Below are 18,753 nucleotides of genomic sequence, written 5' to 3' on the forward strand. Positions count from 1 at the left end.
CATGTCTTCCTCCTTCAGCGCAGCTGATTCTAATGATCAGCTCATCAGCAAGCTTTGCAGAAGCCTGACAACGATCCTGATCATGAATCAGGTGTGTTAGTGGAGAGAAACATGGAAAACAGGCTGGATAGTGGCTCTCGACGACCGAACTTGGCCACCCCTGCACTAGGAAAACATGACCAATAAAACAAACCCAAACACAGACCATGACAGGGGTTAAGGGGGGAAAAAGTACTCTTGATGTTATGAGAAGCTAATTAAGCAGTATGCAGTGGACCCCTTTGGATTTCAGTATTTTAAAATGTTGTGTTTGTTTTCTTTGGGTTTTCTGCCAAAATCATAAAAAAATATTGAAAAGAAAAACAATGATAGATGGTCCATGTAAAGAGGATATACCTAACAAAGTACAAAAAAAGGCTGTTTTTGTTAGTCCGGGTAGATTTAAAAAACAACAAGGCTGAATGTTTACTCAGTGATAGGAGTATGCATTACATATTAGTTTCTTCCTTTTAGTACAATAAATAAATGTATCTGCAATAAATACAATAAATGTATCTTCTGCCTTAAGTTTGGTCTTCAAGTGCAGGTGTATGTATCTGGAATTACTTGTTTCTCTTATATTTGTGTTGTGTGTATGATCTAGGCTCCTCCCAGACCAGACAGTGTTTTCCAGTGTAGTGTGGCTCTTGCGTTCAGTGCAGGAGGAAGGCAGCAACAGGCTCCCGACCTTGGTCCTGCGGTCTTCTCTTTACCTGCTAGCAGTGACACAGGATAAGAGCACTACACTTGAAGGGGTAACTCAGTTTACATACCACATCATATCACATTATAGTTCTTTTTTTTTATGTATTTATTTAATTATTATTTAAAAAAAAAAATCCTTTTTACAAAAGTCAATTTTTATTTCAGTACTAACAGTTTATAATTTTCTGGTGTGGTAGCACAAACTCCAACAATTTTTTGTTTCCCCCTTTTTTGCCAACCTTCTCAAGGCTCCTTTAGACTGCATCAACAAGGCCCTCTCCTGTCAAAGTTTCTCATTGCTTTACATCCACCATCCTGCCATCCTCCACTTCATTTGTGGCCAGCCGCTGCTCAAAGAAAAATTTGGGACCCTCGTCTTGGAACTTTGGTTGACCAAAAAAGCACAGTCCACAGATTCAGAACTGACTGTGGTGAAAAGCATTTTGTTTATTCCCTCTCATATGATGTGTTAATAGTATGATAGTTAGTTTATTCCAAATTAGAGCAAGTCTATCTTATTAGACTCATCAAAGTTGTGTGTTTGTGTGCGTGTAGACAGACAGACATGTTAAAGCGAAGAGATGTACTGGGGAGGAGGAAGAACAGGAACCCACCACAGAAATTGTAGAGCTACTGTCTGTGTTAAAGAAGGACCCATCTGTCATCCTGATCCTCTTGGTAAGATAAACTTGCACTGTTTGGTCCACTTTAACACTTTAAACGGACTAGGATTTGTTTCCTACACTGGTCTTGACCTTTTATATAGTTGTCAATAGTCTACACACAAACAAATCCTTGTTCAGATCAAACAACTGTAACTTTTTGAGGTGGCCTCGGTCTGCTTCCAAATGGGCTCTGGTCCGGTTTGCGAAACCTATGTTCAATCTTCTTTTGCAGCTCTAATAACAGCACAAATCTGCAGAGCAGGATTGCAGCACGGAGGACTTCCAATGTTTTCCTCCATCTCTGTGCTCTTTATGCCACCCCTGTCATTTCTGACCAATGATCGTCACACACGTTGATGTATTTACAGATTTTAGTTCACTTGCAAAATGTACACTGTGAGTGAATGCGAAACGCACCAAACAAATTGATTCCGCCAACTAATGCACTCTTCTGGTGTACACTCAAAAATGCATAAATAGGTGATTGGTGACATGCAGCTTGAGTGTCATTTTGTCACAGTACACCCATGCCATTGTGCTCTAAGACCCATATTCAGTCATTAGAGATCTACTAATTAAGGTCAGGCATGCTTGTGTTAAGTTCAAATGAACACTTACGATAACTCAAAGACAGATGAAGTTCCATGTTTTGTTCCAAATCGCCCGTTTTCTTTTTGACTGTCTTACCATATAGGACATAGTTTGCACCAGGGAGGCCGCATTTGCAGAGCAAGCAATGTCAGTTCTGATGGTTCTCTTGGATGGTCAAAGTGACTTTGAGGCAGACCTGTGCACCAGTTTGAAACCTGCCTTGCTCCAGCCGTTGCAGAAACTCTGTGTTGAGAGGATGGGCCATGTACAAGAACAGAAACCTGTTGAAGAAGGTAGACAACAGGGGGTCACATTTAGTGTAGATGCATTAATGTTGTCAGACTGTCAGTGCAATATTGGGTTTATACCAACTGTCTTTTTTTTTGTTTTAATCACATGATTGAATAACCACATTGTAAAGCTAAGAAAATATTGTTGCTCTACCATCTTACCAATTAATTAATTAATTCGCTGCATTGTTGAAACAATAAAAAACAGTTGCACTTATCATTCAATTTAACCTCTTTATTTTCAAATGTAAAACCACTGGATGAAGTTAACAGAAGTCCAGGAACGCTGGAGCCTATCCAAGCTGTCTTCGGGAAGTAGGCAGGTACACCCTGAACTGATTTCCAGCCAATTGCAGGGCACACAAAGACAATCTAGGGACAATTCAGTGCTCAATTAACATACCATGCATATTTTTCGGAATGTGGGAGGAAATTTGAGTAACCGGAGAAAACCCACGCAGGAACATAGAAAACATGCAACCTCCAGCCAGGAAGGTCAGAGGGCCGGTTTCGATCTCACAACCTCTGGACTAGGAGGGAGACATGTTAACCATTTGGCCACCATGCCGCCTGCTATGAGCATATGTTTATAATCGGACATAAATTAATATTAATTTATTTAAACCAGATAGGAAACTGAGAACAAATTATTATTTACAATGTCAACTATAGGGCTAAAATAAAATAACAAATTAATAAGTAAAATAAGTTATGAAACATCAGCTAATTCCTGTTTTTAAGTTGGCAAAAAACTAGTATAGTTCAATTTAATCAAAACATTTTAGTACAAATTACTCATAAAAACATACAAAGTTACACCAACTTAAAAAAGTTAAGTTAGTAGTAGTTTTCATAAAACTTTGAGCATTGTGTACTTTAATCTATTTGATTATTTTGAATTTTCGTGACAGTTAGTTCTGCAGCCAAAATTGTAAGGTAAGGTAGAAAAACTGTAAAATGGTCCCACATCATTGCATTACATTTTTCTACTTCTTTAGTAGTCCATTCAAGTGTCAAACTGAAATATTTGAGCTTCAGTTAATTATAGCTGTAGCGGGTGGATGACTACTGTACAACCATGTTCATAAAAACAAATATCAAATTCCTTATCATGTTCTTCAACTACACATCGTATTCTTCATCTATTAAAGTGCATTAAGTTGTGTGCTTAAATAGTTTTTTATACATACTGCTTTGTAACTTGAATACCATGATACCATGCTTTCGTAATACATAAAACATGGTATAATGTTTGCAAGGTACTGCGTTACTGTATCTTTAGTTGTTACTTGTTAATTTGTTGTATTCATGCAGATCAGCCCAAATGAATGAAACACTTATAATAATGCGTGTAATTTTTAATATTTTACTGTAAATAACTGATTGGCAATGAGAACATTGGTTAGAAAAAAAATTGGAATGCTCTCATTTTATTTCCTTTTCATAGTGATGACATACTATCATTCCTTTAGAATCTTCATGAAAAGTGTTTTTTGTCTCTCCTGCAGTTAACTCGCTCCCTCTGGTGCTCAGGCTGCTTTGTGTAACACATGCCAGCATCCCACCTTCCCTACCCTGCAGCAAGATGGACGAAGTGCACTTCAAGCTGCTCTACCATGGTGAGGCCAAAACAGCTCTGCTGGCAGATCACACTTCGCCCTCAGACATTATCACTCAACATAATATTGACAAATAAAGCTCCTACCGAGTAGTCAACACCTACTCTTCACTTAACTGCAATCAACATGTATCTACTACAAATGCATGTGTGCTTTACTCACTGCACAAACACTCAGAACACTTTATTCCCAAACCACTGGGAAGCAAATAGAGGATTTTATGTGACTTTTTTTTAAATGAAGCAGAGCGGATTTAGCATGTTCTGTATGTGTGTGTGTGTGTGTGTAAGTGAGTAATATTGCAGGTAGGCTGAAACAGTCCAACACAGAGAGTCTGTTGCCTGCCCTAAACTACCTGTACTGCTGCCTGAGTCTCTCTCCTGCACACTGCACTGACAGAGGTTTGCACATTCTCTTTCTCCAATTTTTGCATGTATTTTCCAAGACAGTCCATTTCCCCGAAAAAATCTAGCTGTACTCTGTGATATTTTGACAAAAATGATGCTGTAAGAATGGTTTCAGTATTGAGAACGATATTTTTTTTAAATGGAGAAAATGTTTACACTGGCTGCTCACGAATCAATATCAGCATAAGATGCCTTGGAGACAAACCCCTTTTACACAACAAAAAGCTGAGCTTTTTTTAAACTTCATATTCATTTCATCAAGGAGATGTTCTGCTTTTAGAAAGTCAAATTGTTAATAAATGAACTGTAAGCAGACAATGTGCATGCAAAGAGCAAAATGTATTCGCTTGCTGACAGAGTGGACATTTTCGACTAATGTCCACATTTATTATTTTTTTTAATTGGACAGTCATGTGCATTCACTTGGCTCTTGGAGCCCCAATATGGAACTGTTAAGACTTGTATTTTTTTTTAGGTGAAATCACTCTTATAGGTCTAAAACCACTAGTATCTATTTTAAAGAACATCTGTAAAAAAGCTAAACAATCAAACATGGTTATGAATCTACCCTCACCTGCTGTATTTAGTCAAGAAACCCACTGTACTCATTTTTAAGATACTTTATTGGCTAAAACAGACATTCACACTATATGGACAATGGGACAGAATGTGTGGCTACTACAGTAAAACTTTAGTTAGTCTCGCTTTGTAACACCTGTCTAATAATGTCCACTCTTCTGGGAACACTTTCAACAGGAACAGAGTGTGTTTGTGAAAATTGTTGTTATTGTCGTCATCCTCACAGGTCACTGATGTTGGCTTTATGATCCTTACATTGTACACTGGGACACAGGGGTAAAAAAATCTTTGAAATAACTCTTCCCTTCAAGCTGGAAGCACATACTTGCTTTGGTAAAGAAGCTGCTTTACATTTACAATTCATTAGTTTTATCGGAAGTCGGAACCCCTGATGGATTAATTAAAAAGTGTTTCACAAGACCTATGTTTACGAGTTATAAAGGCTCCAATCTCCACTAGGACCAACAAAATGGGAGTTATCAGGACAAATGTTTAACCATTATTAAAATATTAGATAAACTATAGATTTTTTTTTTCATTCAAATGTTAGTGTATTGGTCACAAGTTATGTATAGGCGGACAGGTTATTGTGTACTGGTTTTACCAGCTCTATGTGAGTTTATGTGTTTGTCTTTATTGATTGAGTCACACACAAAGTGACAGGCCTTGACGTGCAACCACACATACACATGCTGACACACGATGTGGCACCTTCTCCTCCCCAGCTGTCTCCATGCTACTCTCCAACTGTGGAGTGATGGAGCAGCTCCAAAGAATCCTCTCCTCATCCTCATCCTCATCCTGTGCACCATTCGATTTCTCCTCAGCTGAAACTTGCTCAGCTCTGCTGTGCTGCAGTCATCTACTTCTGTCCTCCCTCATCACTTTACAGCATGAGCACTCCATCCAGGTACATGTTGTAGCTCCTCACCGTACAGTACTGATCACAATCAGGCTACAAACACACGTAGTCAAGGGCAAGACACAAATGAGACAAAAGAGCTTAAATTCTAATGACAAAACTGGAAGGCTGCTTTGTTTAACACATTTTCATCTCACCTCACAGCCTCTTCACATCTGAGGGCAAAATAGACTCTTATACTTTCAATAAGCATTTCGTCCAAAGCTTGCTTACACCTCTGATTCACCCCACTTTCTGTTTTTTCCTTTCCACTGTCTCTCTCTATTCATTTAAGGTTCACAAAAGCCTAATTTGGAGCCTGGACACAGCTGTGCAGCGAATACTCATTCAGAAAAGGAATACAGACACTCTTTTGCTGGGTAACAAACTCAACATTGTCATTCCTCAAAATACATTAGATGAAAGCAAAGTGCCAGCTTCGGTTCAATTCAAATGCTCTATAAAACAATAAGTCAGTATCATTCCACTGTTACCTTTAAAACAAAGGAAAGTCTAAGTACAAGTGAAATTCAGTCACACACCCATCCATCCACCCATCTTCTGAACCACTTATTCTCACGAGGTTCACAGACGTCCTGGAGCATATCCCAGCTGTCTACGGGCAGTAGGCGGGGTGCACCCTCAGCTACCTGCCAGCCATTTAAGTGCATTATCAGTGCAGAGTGATCATGATGAAAGAGGTATATAAAAGTACTTGAAATCATTACATTCTTTCATTAATTGTGTGCCACTCCAAAGAAGCTACTACCATCATTACTAGGTATCAAAATGGCCTCACACCAAACGCAATTGCTTTTGCATTGTGCCTGAAAGAACCATTTAGCAAATCAATTCAAATTTTCCTCTCTCCTGTCTCTCTGTTTATTACCCATTTTCACTACCATTATGCCAGTGGTGTTAAGTAAAATATGTCTCGCTTCTGCTGTATAACAGACCTCCATTTAATGTAAACCTCAAGATTTTGACTGTGTTAACCAGAAGTTGGACGGAAGGTGAGAATGTTTGGTGGTGGTCGGAGGGGCCGTAGACGCACACTGGCAGCCACACTTCCGTCAGCCTGCCCCAGGGCAGCTGTGGCTACTTAAGTAGCTTACCGCCACCTCAGTGTGAATGTGTGAGTGCATGGATACTCCAATTTCCTCTCAGATGCTGAAAACATAAATTCCATAAACTGAAGACCCTGATGAGGACAAGCAGTACAGAAAATGGATGGATGGATTCTTAGGCACAAACATTGGTTGTCGCTGAAAAAAAAATTATATGCATGAGTACAGACTCCTACATAAGTTGTAACATTTTAAAATCCCATCACCTTGTAATGTTTTTTCACTCGAGCCATTTACAGTTTTGCTTTTTCCTATTGTTTATTTCCAGTCAGCTACTTGAGGTTGCTGCAGGCTTTACTCGATGTTGACTTAGCCTCTGCATTGGTGTGTGTGACCACTGGTCCAAGCTTGGTTGGCCAAACACCCCTGGAACTTGAAGATGGTGCATTATTCCCACTTGGCTCCAGAGGGGCTCAGTGCCTCTTAATTGCTCTCAGTGGACTTATTTTACAGGTTGTATGACCTTGGTGGGAGATTGAGTATTCACTATAATTAGTTTGCTGTCTGTATACTTTACTGTTTATATTTTTATGCATCACAGCTTGTAAATCTTTCTGGCTCTCTCAAATCACTCTTTGTTGCTCTTTCTGAATATTTTAGCCTTGTGACAGCAGTAGCAATAAGTCCGGTGTAGAAGAAAAGTACCTTGCTAGAGGCACAGTAGAGACACCTCTGGATGTGTTTAGGACTAGGCCTATATCGGCTCATTTTCAGTGGAGTTGTGAATGCGGCGTTGGTGTTCTGGTGAATCACACAATAATGACCCCAAATTTCCCACATTTCTTGATTTCCACATTGCTTGATTTTTGTCTTGAGTGGATTGAAGAGTTGTGATAAATGTAACCTAGACTCTGAATGCAGAAGCATAATTTGTTTCTGTATATTGATCATATAGAGCGGATCATGTTCAAGTTTAAAAAATACAAAATCAGTAAATAAAATAAACATATGTTAGAGAAACCAAATTATAACTATATTGGAACTTGATTTTTATCTTGAACTAAAATATATTCAGTACTCACAGTACTGTATTAAACATTGTACAAACTATCTTACAAGCAATTACAGACCACACCAGTGGGTCATCCCGTACAAAAAAATAACAATGATAGTGCCTGCATAATATTCAATCTTGCTATTCTGTGTCATATTCTCTTGATGCCCTAGTTTTTTGGAAGAAGAAAAAAACAGAGCACTTCTCCTTCTGTTCACCTTCTTCTCTTTCATTTGTCCTGTATTTTACCTCTACAGTCTACCCTCTTGCGCTCTTGCATTCTCATCCCTGAGTGCTTTTTTCTTTTGTAGACTTTCTTTGATATTGACCTTTTGCACGTGACGTCACAGCCCTCATGGGAACGCCCCCTACAGGACGCTGGACAGCAAAAGAGCCACTTGCCTGTATTGTAACCATTGAATCTCGTACAGCCTAAAGTCGTTTATCTAATCGATTATCTTATAAAATGGTCATATCTTGCTGTGCGGTTGGTTGTACAGACAGACAAAGTAGTAAACCAAATGTTGCTTTTTATCGCATACCTACTAATGAAGACAAAAGACGTTTGATGATCGATAGCAGCAATCAACAGAAAGGACTGTCAGCCCACAAAGTATTCACGGATTTGTAGCAATAATTTTTTGCAAGGTTGGTAGATAAATGTTCATACATTTTACTAGTAAACGTACACTCTAACAAAGATTGTAACAGAGGTGTCAAATTGTATATTTCAAATCGAGCCAGATAGTTAGCGTCCACTCCAACTGCACGAACACACAGCTTAGTTTTAAAATGCACCTTCTTCCAAACTATTAAGTGCATTTGACTGTTTAATAATGGGGGATTTCGTCTTTGTGCTTGGAGTTTTTCATATTCATGAAATTACTGCATAGCTTGCCACTACGATAGTCATTTGTTCCATGCTAGTAAACATAGTAACATAACATCATCACAGCGTTTCAATATAGAACGGACTGTGTAAAAAATAAGTCAGTTGGCATGATAAACAAGTTTTACCTTTGCATTACGAGGTATATTGTCCCCCGGTGTGAGCGTAACATCTCGTCCCAGAGACTCAGCCAGCGACGAGCTTTTGAATCAGCCCCGGTGTAAGGAGAAGAGACGGCATTGACTACATAATGATATAGGTCGTGCGCTGTGAATTTTGGCAAAGTCGGCGATTTGATCAACAGCAGACGACAGAAGGTAAGGGGCTGTTTTCAAACTAGCGATCTCCAACTTAAGTAAATATCGCGCTCCATGAGTCCCGACTAAATGTGCAACTTCGACTGACAGGCGACCTTCGGTTGAAGTAATAGATTCCATGGCTCTATGGGCAATAATAACTTTTAATTTGTAAAATAACAGTCGCTAAGTCGCTCCGGGTCACGCCCACTTCCATTCAACAATCATTTCTTTCCGCCGTCCGTCATAGGGCAGTCACGTGATCACGTGACGTCGGTGCAAATGGTCAATTGCTGCCTGATCTATTCAAGTATTTTGGGAGACAACTGCCACATCAGGAAATACATTTATTATTTAAATCCTTATCATGGTTTTCTGTTTGGTCTTTCATTATCCTTTTTTATTTCTGGTTGTATCGTATACCGGTATTTAAATATATTATTCATGTTTATGTCAGGCATCAAGATATGCTTTCTCTGATGCTGCCCATTCAGTTAAATTGCATTTTAATATTGTAGGAATAAGCGGTTCAGAAAATGGATGGATGGATGTAATTCTTCTTCTCCCAGGAGGTCTAACGACTTCTCTCCTTGTCTTCTTCAGAAGAATGAGTTACTGCTGCGAGCCTCAGTCAACTGCATATGCTCCGTGCTTGGCTTCCTTCAGAGGAAGAGTCCTCAGACAGGTATTATTTGTATTCATAAAAAAAGTAATTCATGTCAGCTCTGCCTTTTCAGTATATTGTTCCGCTAGTCCCTACTTAGTCTACCCCCAGACAGTTGACTTCCGTTTTCGCAGACATCCCGCATAGACTCATTTTCAGGCTATTGGGAAAGACAACACAGCCTTCATATAAGCTGCCTTCACCAAGTTGGAGGGGGTTGCAATGCAGAGTATTCTTCCTGTTATAGCTTTATAATCAAAACTGATAACAGCAATATACAGAAATCAACAGACAAAAATGAGACAAAACTAAGCACAGAGTTTTTCCATCAATTCCCGAGTTAGGGCACTTCCTTGTTATGTTGTGCACAAGCAAGCAATGTTTGTTTTTGTTTTTTACGGCATGGACTTTGAGGCCAATCACTGCTAAACGGTTGTCCTCTTTGACCAAGCACCACTCCTCCACAAAGTTTCATTAAGTCAAAGGGTTAAACAAGTCACTTCACTCAGTCACTATTTTTCTTTTTAAAGACAATAAGGTTTATTTTCCCTGACTAGTTTTGGAATCCGCTGCCACCTACCTCAGAAGTTGTCAACAATAAACGTCCGCCGTCACCTGGTGTTCTATGGAGAAGTGTGCAATAAGTTCCTTCATCTCCTGTTGAGAGTTTTCTGATCTCCGTGGCCTCTTTTAGCCATCTTTTGTATTTGTGTTCTTCAGATTCAATAACTGATTGTTTTCATGCCAAGAAAATAGGGACCTAAAAGTCAGTTTGCTTGCGATGTCATAACATTTAAATGTAGGAGCAAACCAAACAGTTAAAGACATTTAAAAGCAAAGTAAATTAATGAAAAGGTAGTGTAATAAAATTACAAAAATAGCATACAGTCAGTGCAAGAACAAGATTTTGGAAAACATAATTTTAAAAATGCTTTGACCCACCTTAAATATTGGTATGGGAAATAAGAGCATACTTGTTAATGAACCTGGATAAAAAAACATTTAAACGTTATTGATTTGTTTTGAATATTTCTTAATTTCTCGACTTACTAGCGTGTGTGTCTGTCTTTTGCGTGTTGTGTTTTAGCCAATTATGAAGTTTGTCAGCCATGGAGTCGATTCCTTCTCTACTGCTTGCATAGCTCGGGCGAGAGCTTTCTCCTGCACCCAGCCATTCTCAGGGTCATCACACTTGTGAGATGTTACGCACACACACCACACCTCCGAATCAAGCATCATTTATGGAGGCTTTTTCTAAGCAGCACATTTATTTGTGGGGTTCTGTGTATGTGATAAAACACGGTACGAGTAGTACAAATGTGGATCTGTGTGTTAAAGCCCATTTGTGTGGCCTGTTTGTTTGCTTCCTGTGTAGCTTTTGCGGCATGGCAATCTGGTGGTACAGTGGGAGCCTGACCTGCTCCAGGTGATCGATACAGTAGAGAAGAAAGGGGTTAAGAAGCTCAACCAGGAAGCATCACAAGCCCTCAGGCTACTCCTCACACAGGTATCCATGTGCATGTGCTGAACACAGACTATGCAAACAAACATACACACAAAACCACATACACTCTTAAGACACCTGAACCTATTATTGACACTAAACGCCAGCCACCATTTGGAATTGAAAAGCTTCCCACTGCCCCTGTATGTCACGAATGGTTCACTATGGCTTGCATGCAGATATAAAGTCAAATTTGATGTGTACACGTAAAACAATATCGTACTGATAGAAATGTATTCTTCGTCTTACACAACATGAAATATTATGAATACAAATTATTAAGTCTTATTATTATCTTATTTGCTCCCTAAAATGTATAAAAACGTTCTATTTTATTGTCATGGTCCCAAAAACAAATGTATACATTTTTTATGTTTTTTTATCCAAGAGCATACAGAAGGATTTGATGCAGCTCCTGATCTGAGGAGGTCGCTTTAGGCAGTGGTAGTTATTACAAAAAAATGGCCAGGAGGTGGCAGCAGAGTATAAGAAATCAACCAGGGCCATGTTGCAAAAAAGCTTTTTCTCCCCAGTGTTTTCAACAGATTTGTGAATAATTAAACATAGCTATATTCTAATGCTCATTGCTGCAAAACGGAAACAGGTACAAATATACTTTTTACCTGATGAAAGAAGAGACTCTTAATCTTTCTAATATAATCTTTGGGTAGGTGTCATGTTTTTATAGCAATAGAACACAATTTTCTGTGGGCCTTGCAAAATCAGTCAAAATCCAGTAAAACAGCCGGAAAAATGGCTAGGAGTGAATGAGTTATTGTTATTATTATTATTATTATTATTATGAATGGGTGACGAAGACGGTCTTTTTTGTGGTATGGACCGATTTGGGTTTGGTACTTCCGAGCTCCGATTGACATAAAATTAAACGGTGCCGTGTTTAGGTTCTGAAGCACGTCTTTCTAATAAGTTGTGATTGCGTGAGAAGAGCAGTTGATGATTTTCCATGGCGCACTTGAACGCAACATTTACGCACACCAGCGTACTGACATCACCCACTCGCGCAAGATTTCACACGGTAAGAATTAGAATACTTTCCGGGTTTGCAAACGAGCAAGATTTTTGCGGCACCAAGCCAAACAAATGCAGTTTATAAAGTATGACGGCCTCCGCACAATGTTCCCGGTTCCCCGCAATCCTCGGAGGTCTCGGTGGTGTCGTCCCTCACTGCACCCGCGCATGTTGCTTGCACCGAAACTGAGGTCCATCTTCCCCCACCAATTTTTTTTTCTTTTTTTGCTATATTTGAGTCCAATGGGGTTCGAATTTTGAACTCAGAGCGCGGCAGGCTTTACGTTCTTGAAAAACAACTGCAGAAGAGTGTGTTAGAAAAAAAATCGATTCGATATGGGGCCGAATCGATTTTTAAACATCAATTTTTTATGGGAATATTCAACAAAACATCTTACTTAGGGTTAGGATTCACACATTAAGCATGGAAGAATGTTATATTAATGGAACATTAAGCCTTAATATTTTTGTTTCAGTGCTGTTCAAAAATGAAACAGACTGCAACCTGTTTGTTAAATGAAATCCCCCATTGAAATGAATGGCGGGCTACCAGGGGTCGAAATTCCCCCATAGGAATGAATGGCGGGCTTAACACACAGTTTGTTCATATTTCTAAAACAAATTAATTACAACTTCCACCGATTCTACTGTACTATATTTGCAGTCCTGGACTGTACTGGCAAAGTGGTTCCTTTCTTGGCATTGCCTGCACTGGTAGAGAAAATCCTGATGACACATTAATTGATGCAAATAATACGCTTTAAAAACTAAACGCTGAAATGTTTCACCAAACACCCTTATTCTGAATCCATTATTCTACATTTGCAAGCCACACCAGCATCCCCGCAAAGATTTTATTATCATTGCTCTTTTTAAATCTTCTGAATTATTGAACATTACCGCTATGAAGATGTTGCACATGCCAGCTTTACTGCTTCTAAGCGCAACCAGAAATGTTTTAAAATTGTTGCTGAATAATTGATGAAAGCCACGTGTTTAACTGTGATGATAGTCAAACAAAAAACAAAATGAGTACAAGCTTCTCATTGTAGTTTATTTGTCTGCAGAGGAAACCTTTCATTATTAAGGTCTCAAACTTAGATTTTACCTATCACAAATGGGTCTCAAGGTAATAGTTAATGGTCCATGTCAGGGATGGGCAACTTAAAGAAAGGAAGGTGCCACAATTTTTTTTCCGTTTGTGCTACTCGGGTTGGGCGACACATAAGCATGTGCACTTTCTATTCTAACCAAATGTAGACAAAACGGCCATTTTTAATAAGGATAAAATATGTGCATATGTTTTTATTGATCCAATTGTCAAATGCATATTGAAAAGACCCACTGCTCCATTAAAACACAAATATTATATCTTATTTTCCCTCTGTGCAAAGGGCCCTCTTAAAAATTCTCATTCAAAGACGGCATAAAACTGCCGAAGAGCAAACCAACATTACGTGTATTAACTCATTTTGTGCATGTTTTCACAAGAACCAACTCACTCAAAGATTTTAATATTGTGCTCCCACATGTTAGAACTGCATGCTATTCAAATCCCCAAATTGATAGGCTGGCTCGCTCACCTATGTGAACACTGTAGTGTAGGGAAGTAAAGTTTGGCGCGGCTGCGTGCCCTCTCTAAGGCTTGTCCATTATAACAGCCGCTTCTCCAATTAAGCCACCATACGCGTTTGTAATACTATTTAAGGGGAAGTCAACACCCCAAAAATTACTTTACAATAATATGTTCTGTATGAAGCCCCACTAGTGTAAACACGGTATTCTGATTAATATTTTGTAGTGGGATATGACTTTGGCAGCAAAATCCACTCGTTTTTATTCATCTCAAGGGGCGGCCATTTTGCCACTTGCTTTCGAATGAAAATGACATCAGTTGCACAGGGCTCATTTAACGACCAATCACGGATCAACTGTTTTTTTTTTTTACTGAGCCGTAATTGGTTGTTACGTGAGACCCTAGCAACTGTGATGTCATTTTCAGTCGACAGCAATTGGCAAAATGGCCGCCTTCTGAGATGGATAAAAACTGCTGGATCTTGCTGCTGAACTCATATTCCACAACTATTATTCATAATATCATGTTTACACTAGTGTGGGTGCATGCAACATATTATTGGTAAGATTATTATTTTTTTACTTCCCCTTTAAACGTTGAATACAATAACATTTTTGGAGGACACAAATTTACTAACTCCTCATGTACTTAAAACAAACTGTCAACACTGTGAAAAACATAAATTGCTGTTTGTGTACTTCTTCTCTGATGCATATTGGTGGTGAGTAATATCTGCTATCCGGTGGTTAACAATGGTATTACATCTTTCTATGGCTCACCAACAGTAAACTTTTTTTTCTCCAAAGATTATTGGAGGGCCACTCCGAGCGTGAGCACGTGCTGCATGCGGGCCACGGGACGCCTGTTTCCCATCTCTGGTCTATGCCCCTGACTGTAGTGACCCGCGTGGATAAGTTTTAAGTATAAAAAGCAGCAAAGTGAATGCAGCTTTCTAAGTGTTTGGTGTCACTTTCTGGGCATGTCAGGGGAGAAATGCTTTTGGTGTACTGAGAGTAGCTCAGAATAGGAAAAGTGACAGAATGATGGCCTCTGCCAGTGGAGTGTGTGTGCGGAAATCATCAGGGAGTTCGCGACCAGACAGACATCAGTCTGACACACACTTCTTTTGATTTGAGTTTTTCTCTGCCATCACCTCTCCTCTTACCCAAACTCACATGTGTGCGCGCGCACACACACAGTTAGGTGTTGTTGAGCTGCCTGTTTTATAGTGAAATCTCATTTTGTGAGGAAGCTATCAAACTGGTGTAATAACAATATTTTAGTTTCATGTTATGCACAATATTTTAGTTGTATTAAAAATTACTTACATTAGTTTTTCTGTTAACTCATTCACTCCCAGCCATTTTCACTGAAGCAACCCCCTTTGCACCTGGCTGTTTTATTGGATTTTGACTGATTTTGCAAAACCCACAGAATATTGTGTTCTATTGCTATTAAAACATGGAACCTTCCAAAAGAAAGATCAGAGTCTCTTCTTTTATCAGGTAAAAACGTACATTCTATCTGTTTCCGTTTTGCAGCAATTAGCATTAGAATATAGCTAAGTTCCATCATTATTCACAAATCTGTTTAAATTAGTGGGGAAAGAGCTTGTTGCAACATGGCCCTGGTTGATCTCCTATACTCTGCTGCCAGCTGCTGACCGTTTTTGTAATAACTAACCATTGCTTCAACCGTTCTCTTCAGTTTAGAGGCTGCATCAAAGCCTTCTGTGTGCTCTAGCATGATAAAAATAATAAAAGTCGTATAAATACATCTTTTGGACACTGTTAATATTTAAAATAGAATGCATTTATATGTTTTTGGGAGCAAATGAGTTAATTATAATATGTGTGTGTTGTGATTGTAATTAACTTACATTAGAGTCTGTATTTACTGCCATCTCTCCGTTTTATGAAAGCACAGTGCTTGGATAGTAGCACTTACGTGTGTGGAAAACATGTGTGGAAAATGTCTTAACATGCCTTCGAAAATTTGTTGAGTGCCAGATGACTCAATCTCATAGCCAATGAGTCCCATGTGCTTCACAAGCCACTGCTCTCTAGTCCAATTCAATCCTTTATTTATTTTTTATTTTAATAATGTCATTAGCTTTGCTAATCTTGCGTGCGTTGCATGACTTTTGTCATTCTGCTCATATTGGGTTTACATCCCACTCCTCTCTATTCTTTGCTATCGCTCCATGTCTTGTTATAATATAATGGTTCTTTATAAGCTCTTATCTTTTTTCCTTGAATTTCCCAAAACCGAATTGCCTGTTAATTCTTTTATTCAGATGCAGAGTGGTGTCTTTCAGCCTCCACCCACAGAGGAACACAAGCAGAGAGCAAGGAGTGTGATGGAGTCCCTGGACTCACTGCCGCCCTCCGAGAGTCCCAGTTTGCCCGGCAACATCCTGTATCCCAAACTTCAAGTATGGTCTGAATTGTGTTTATACATATTGTACTTCCAACAGCAGCAATCCATCCTCATTGGTTTTGTCTGGCAAGTCATTAACTGTTAGTGATGTAGTTTTCACTGTTAAGTCCTTTGAAAGTGTGTGAAAAACACACTTGTCACTGCTTTCTCAGTAACAGCCAATATTATATTTTAAAAACTCAGTTTGTTTGTTTTTTTTGCTTTAGCACATAGACCAGAAGGAAAATGTCCTATAAATCATTCTAGTCTGTTTGCTGAAAGCAACATTTGATTCAAGAGAAAATGGAGCTTCTGCCATCATTTTTGTTCTACAATAAAATACAACACAGTCCACAATACAGACTACAAAAGCTCTCATCTCTCAAAACCACACAGCAGTACTTTGCCACAATCTTGTTCCTTAACTCGTTACTTCAGACGTTTTGGGAGCGTGTCCATCTGTTTGTCTGACTTCACAGTGAACAGTGAAAGTGCTCTAGAAGAGTGACACATACATTTGGAAAGCAGCATTTGGCCATCTTTTTTTCCTCTGCAATGTACTTTGTGAATTCAGTTCTCAACCTGCATGCCCCAATAGTGTTTGCACAAAATTTGAATTTACTGTGTGTTTGTTAAATGCAAATGTATCATTTGAATGCTGCTTAAGAAAAAGCAAATTAAACAGACATGAATAATAGGGATCACTTCAACATTGCAAATGGCCATCATACAGTGGCATTCAGGACAATAGTAGTGCATTTAACCACATGAGTTCTATACAACAGTAGAATTTGTTATTCCTTTACAGAAAGCAAAGTACAATTAGGCTGTGCTGGACCAGTCACTGTTACAGATGCTGTTACATTCTAGGGTGACTGGACTACATTTCACCATTTCACACAAAGAAGCCAATCATTTTTAGTTTTACTAATTCTAATTTTCATCTAATCATTTTTCTTCACATTTCAATTTAGTATAAAATGTGCAGTGTCGCCAAATTGCATGCGTATATTACCTACAGTTTACTGTGATTCTTTTGAATTCCTATGAATCAAATTTTGTTTTTATTGTTGTAACGGGTAGAAGCAGAAAAGGGTAAAAAAATATAACAGAAGCTCCAATCACTTACATGCATCATGGACCACCATCAGCCATTACAAAAATATGTTTGCAACGCCATTGTGGTCTGCAGGCATGTTGAGTTATGTTGCTATGTATGAATGTAATGGGAACCAATGTGGGACTGTCACACCTCTTCAGAGCCCACATAGATCCAAATGTATTTTTTCTCTCTCTATTATAGGGCTCATCTTTCGAATGTATTGTTCGGTTACAAAATCAGTGTCATTTATTTCTGGGGGGGCAAAATCAACCATTAAGGGAAGATTATCATTCAACTCAAAACACATTACAAGTTTCAAATAAAAGTTGAAGTAAAAAGAAAAAGAAAAACAAGAATAAGAAGAAAGAAAAGAGTTTATATGTTCAAAAGGGGTAGGAGGAAGTTAAAAAAACGTATCTAGTCCTACCATTTATTTGTTTTATGTTGATAAAATGATAAGGTTAATTTACTTCAACAAAAGGAAATGTATGAACCTAATCATATATAGAAGTGCACTTTAACATACGCACATTTGCCAGCAACATATGTAAATGAAATTCATAGACATATACCATAATACATTTATAAATTATATCCTCATACTCACATATACAATTTTCATTACACTCATACAGACACATCCAAAGAAATTACATCATACAGTATATACAATTTTAACAGCTCATGTCTGATGTAAGTAAAAAAAAAAAAAAAGAACTTTGCTTTTAAACCGTTTTTTTAATTCAGCAAGTGACTGACATCTCTTCAGGTGAGTTCCAAAATCATTCCACAAATTAACACCGTTTACAGAAACACACCTTTGCTTAATATTTGTTCTTGTTTAAATTTTTTGGTAGACACTTGTACCCCTTATGTTATGTAAAGACTCTCTCTAATTTCAAACAGCTTCTGAGTACTGTGGCAGAGTAGATTGTTGTGTACTTTATTCATTATTAGTGCTATTTTAAATTCAACTAAGACGTAAAAATTTCATTGTATTTAATTTAATAAACAGAGAATGGGTTGGCTCGATTTATAATTCTTATGGCTCTTTTTTGCAGTTTGAAAACAGGATCAGTATTTGTTTTATCTGCGTTTCCCCCAAATTTCCACACAATAGGTCAGATATGGTAATAATAATGAACAATATATGTGTATAATGATTTCTTATTCAGGACATCCTTAGTTTTAGAGAGTATCCCTGTAATTTTTGGCATTTTCCTTTTGACATTATCTATGTGAGACTTCCAACATAATTTTTCATCAATACCTTCTCCAAGAAATGTATTTTCATACACTCTTTCTATTTCAATTGAATTTACCATAATTTTGACCTGTTGTGTGTTTTGTCTAGTACT

At 38.3% G+C, this 18,753-nt stretch overlaps 1 protein-coding gene across 1 annotated transcript in view; it reads left to right on the forward strand.

The window, feature by feature from the left end:
- mei1 (meiotic double-stranded break formation protein 1) overlaps window positions 1-18,753 on the forward strand; it is a 45,826-nt gene extending 27,073 nt beyond the window's left edge. The window contains exons 20-33 of the mRNA XM_077558031.1: window positions 644-794; window positions 993-1,175; window positions 1,300-1,422; window positions 2,104-2,293; window positions 3,799-3,909; window positions 4,200-4,310; window positions 5,621-5,805; window positions 6,092-6,176; window positions 7,192-7,376; window positions 9,706-9,787; window positions 10,854-10,960; window positions 11,142-11,273; window positions 16,172-16,293; window positions 16,732-18,753. Coding sequence (XP_077414157.1) covers window positions 644-794; window positions 993-1,175; window positions 1,300-1,422; window positions 2,104-2,293; window positions 3,799-3,909; window positions 4,200-4,310; window positions 5,621-5,805; window positions 6,092-6,176; window positions 7,192-7,376; window positions 9,706-9,787; window positions 10,854-10,960; window positions 11,142-11,273; window positions 16,172-16,293; window positions 16,732-16,801 — 1,837 coding nt within the window. The 3' untranslated portion in view covers window positions 16,802-18,753. The remainder of the gene's footprint in view (window positions 1-643; window positions 795-992; window positions 1,176-1,299; window positions 1,423-2,103; window positions 2,294-3,798; window positions 3,910-4,199; window positions 4,311-5,620; window positions 5,806-6,091; window positions 6,177-7,191; window positions 7,377-9,705; window positions 9,788-10,853; window positions 10,961-11,141; window positions 11,274-16,171; window positions 16,294-16,731) is intronic.

Source organism: Vanacampus margaritifer, chromosome 2, assembly GCF_051991255.1.
Source record: "Vanacampus margaritifer isolate UIUO_Vmar chromosome 2, RoL_Vmar_1.0, whole genome shotgun sequence".
NCBI classification, from domain to species: domain Eukaryota; kingdom Metazoa; phylum Chordata; class Actinopteri; order Syngnathiformes; family Syngnathidae; genus Vanacampus; species Vanacampus margaritifer.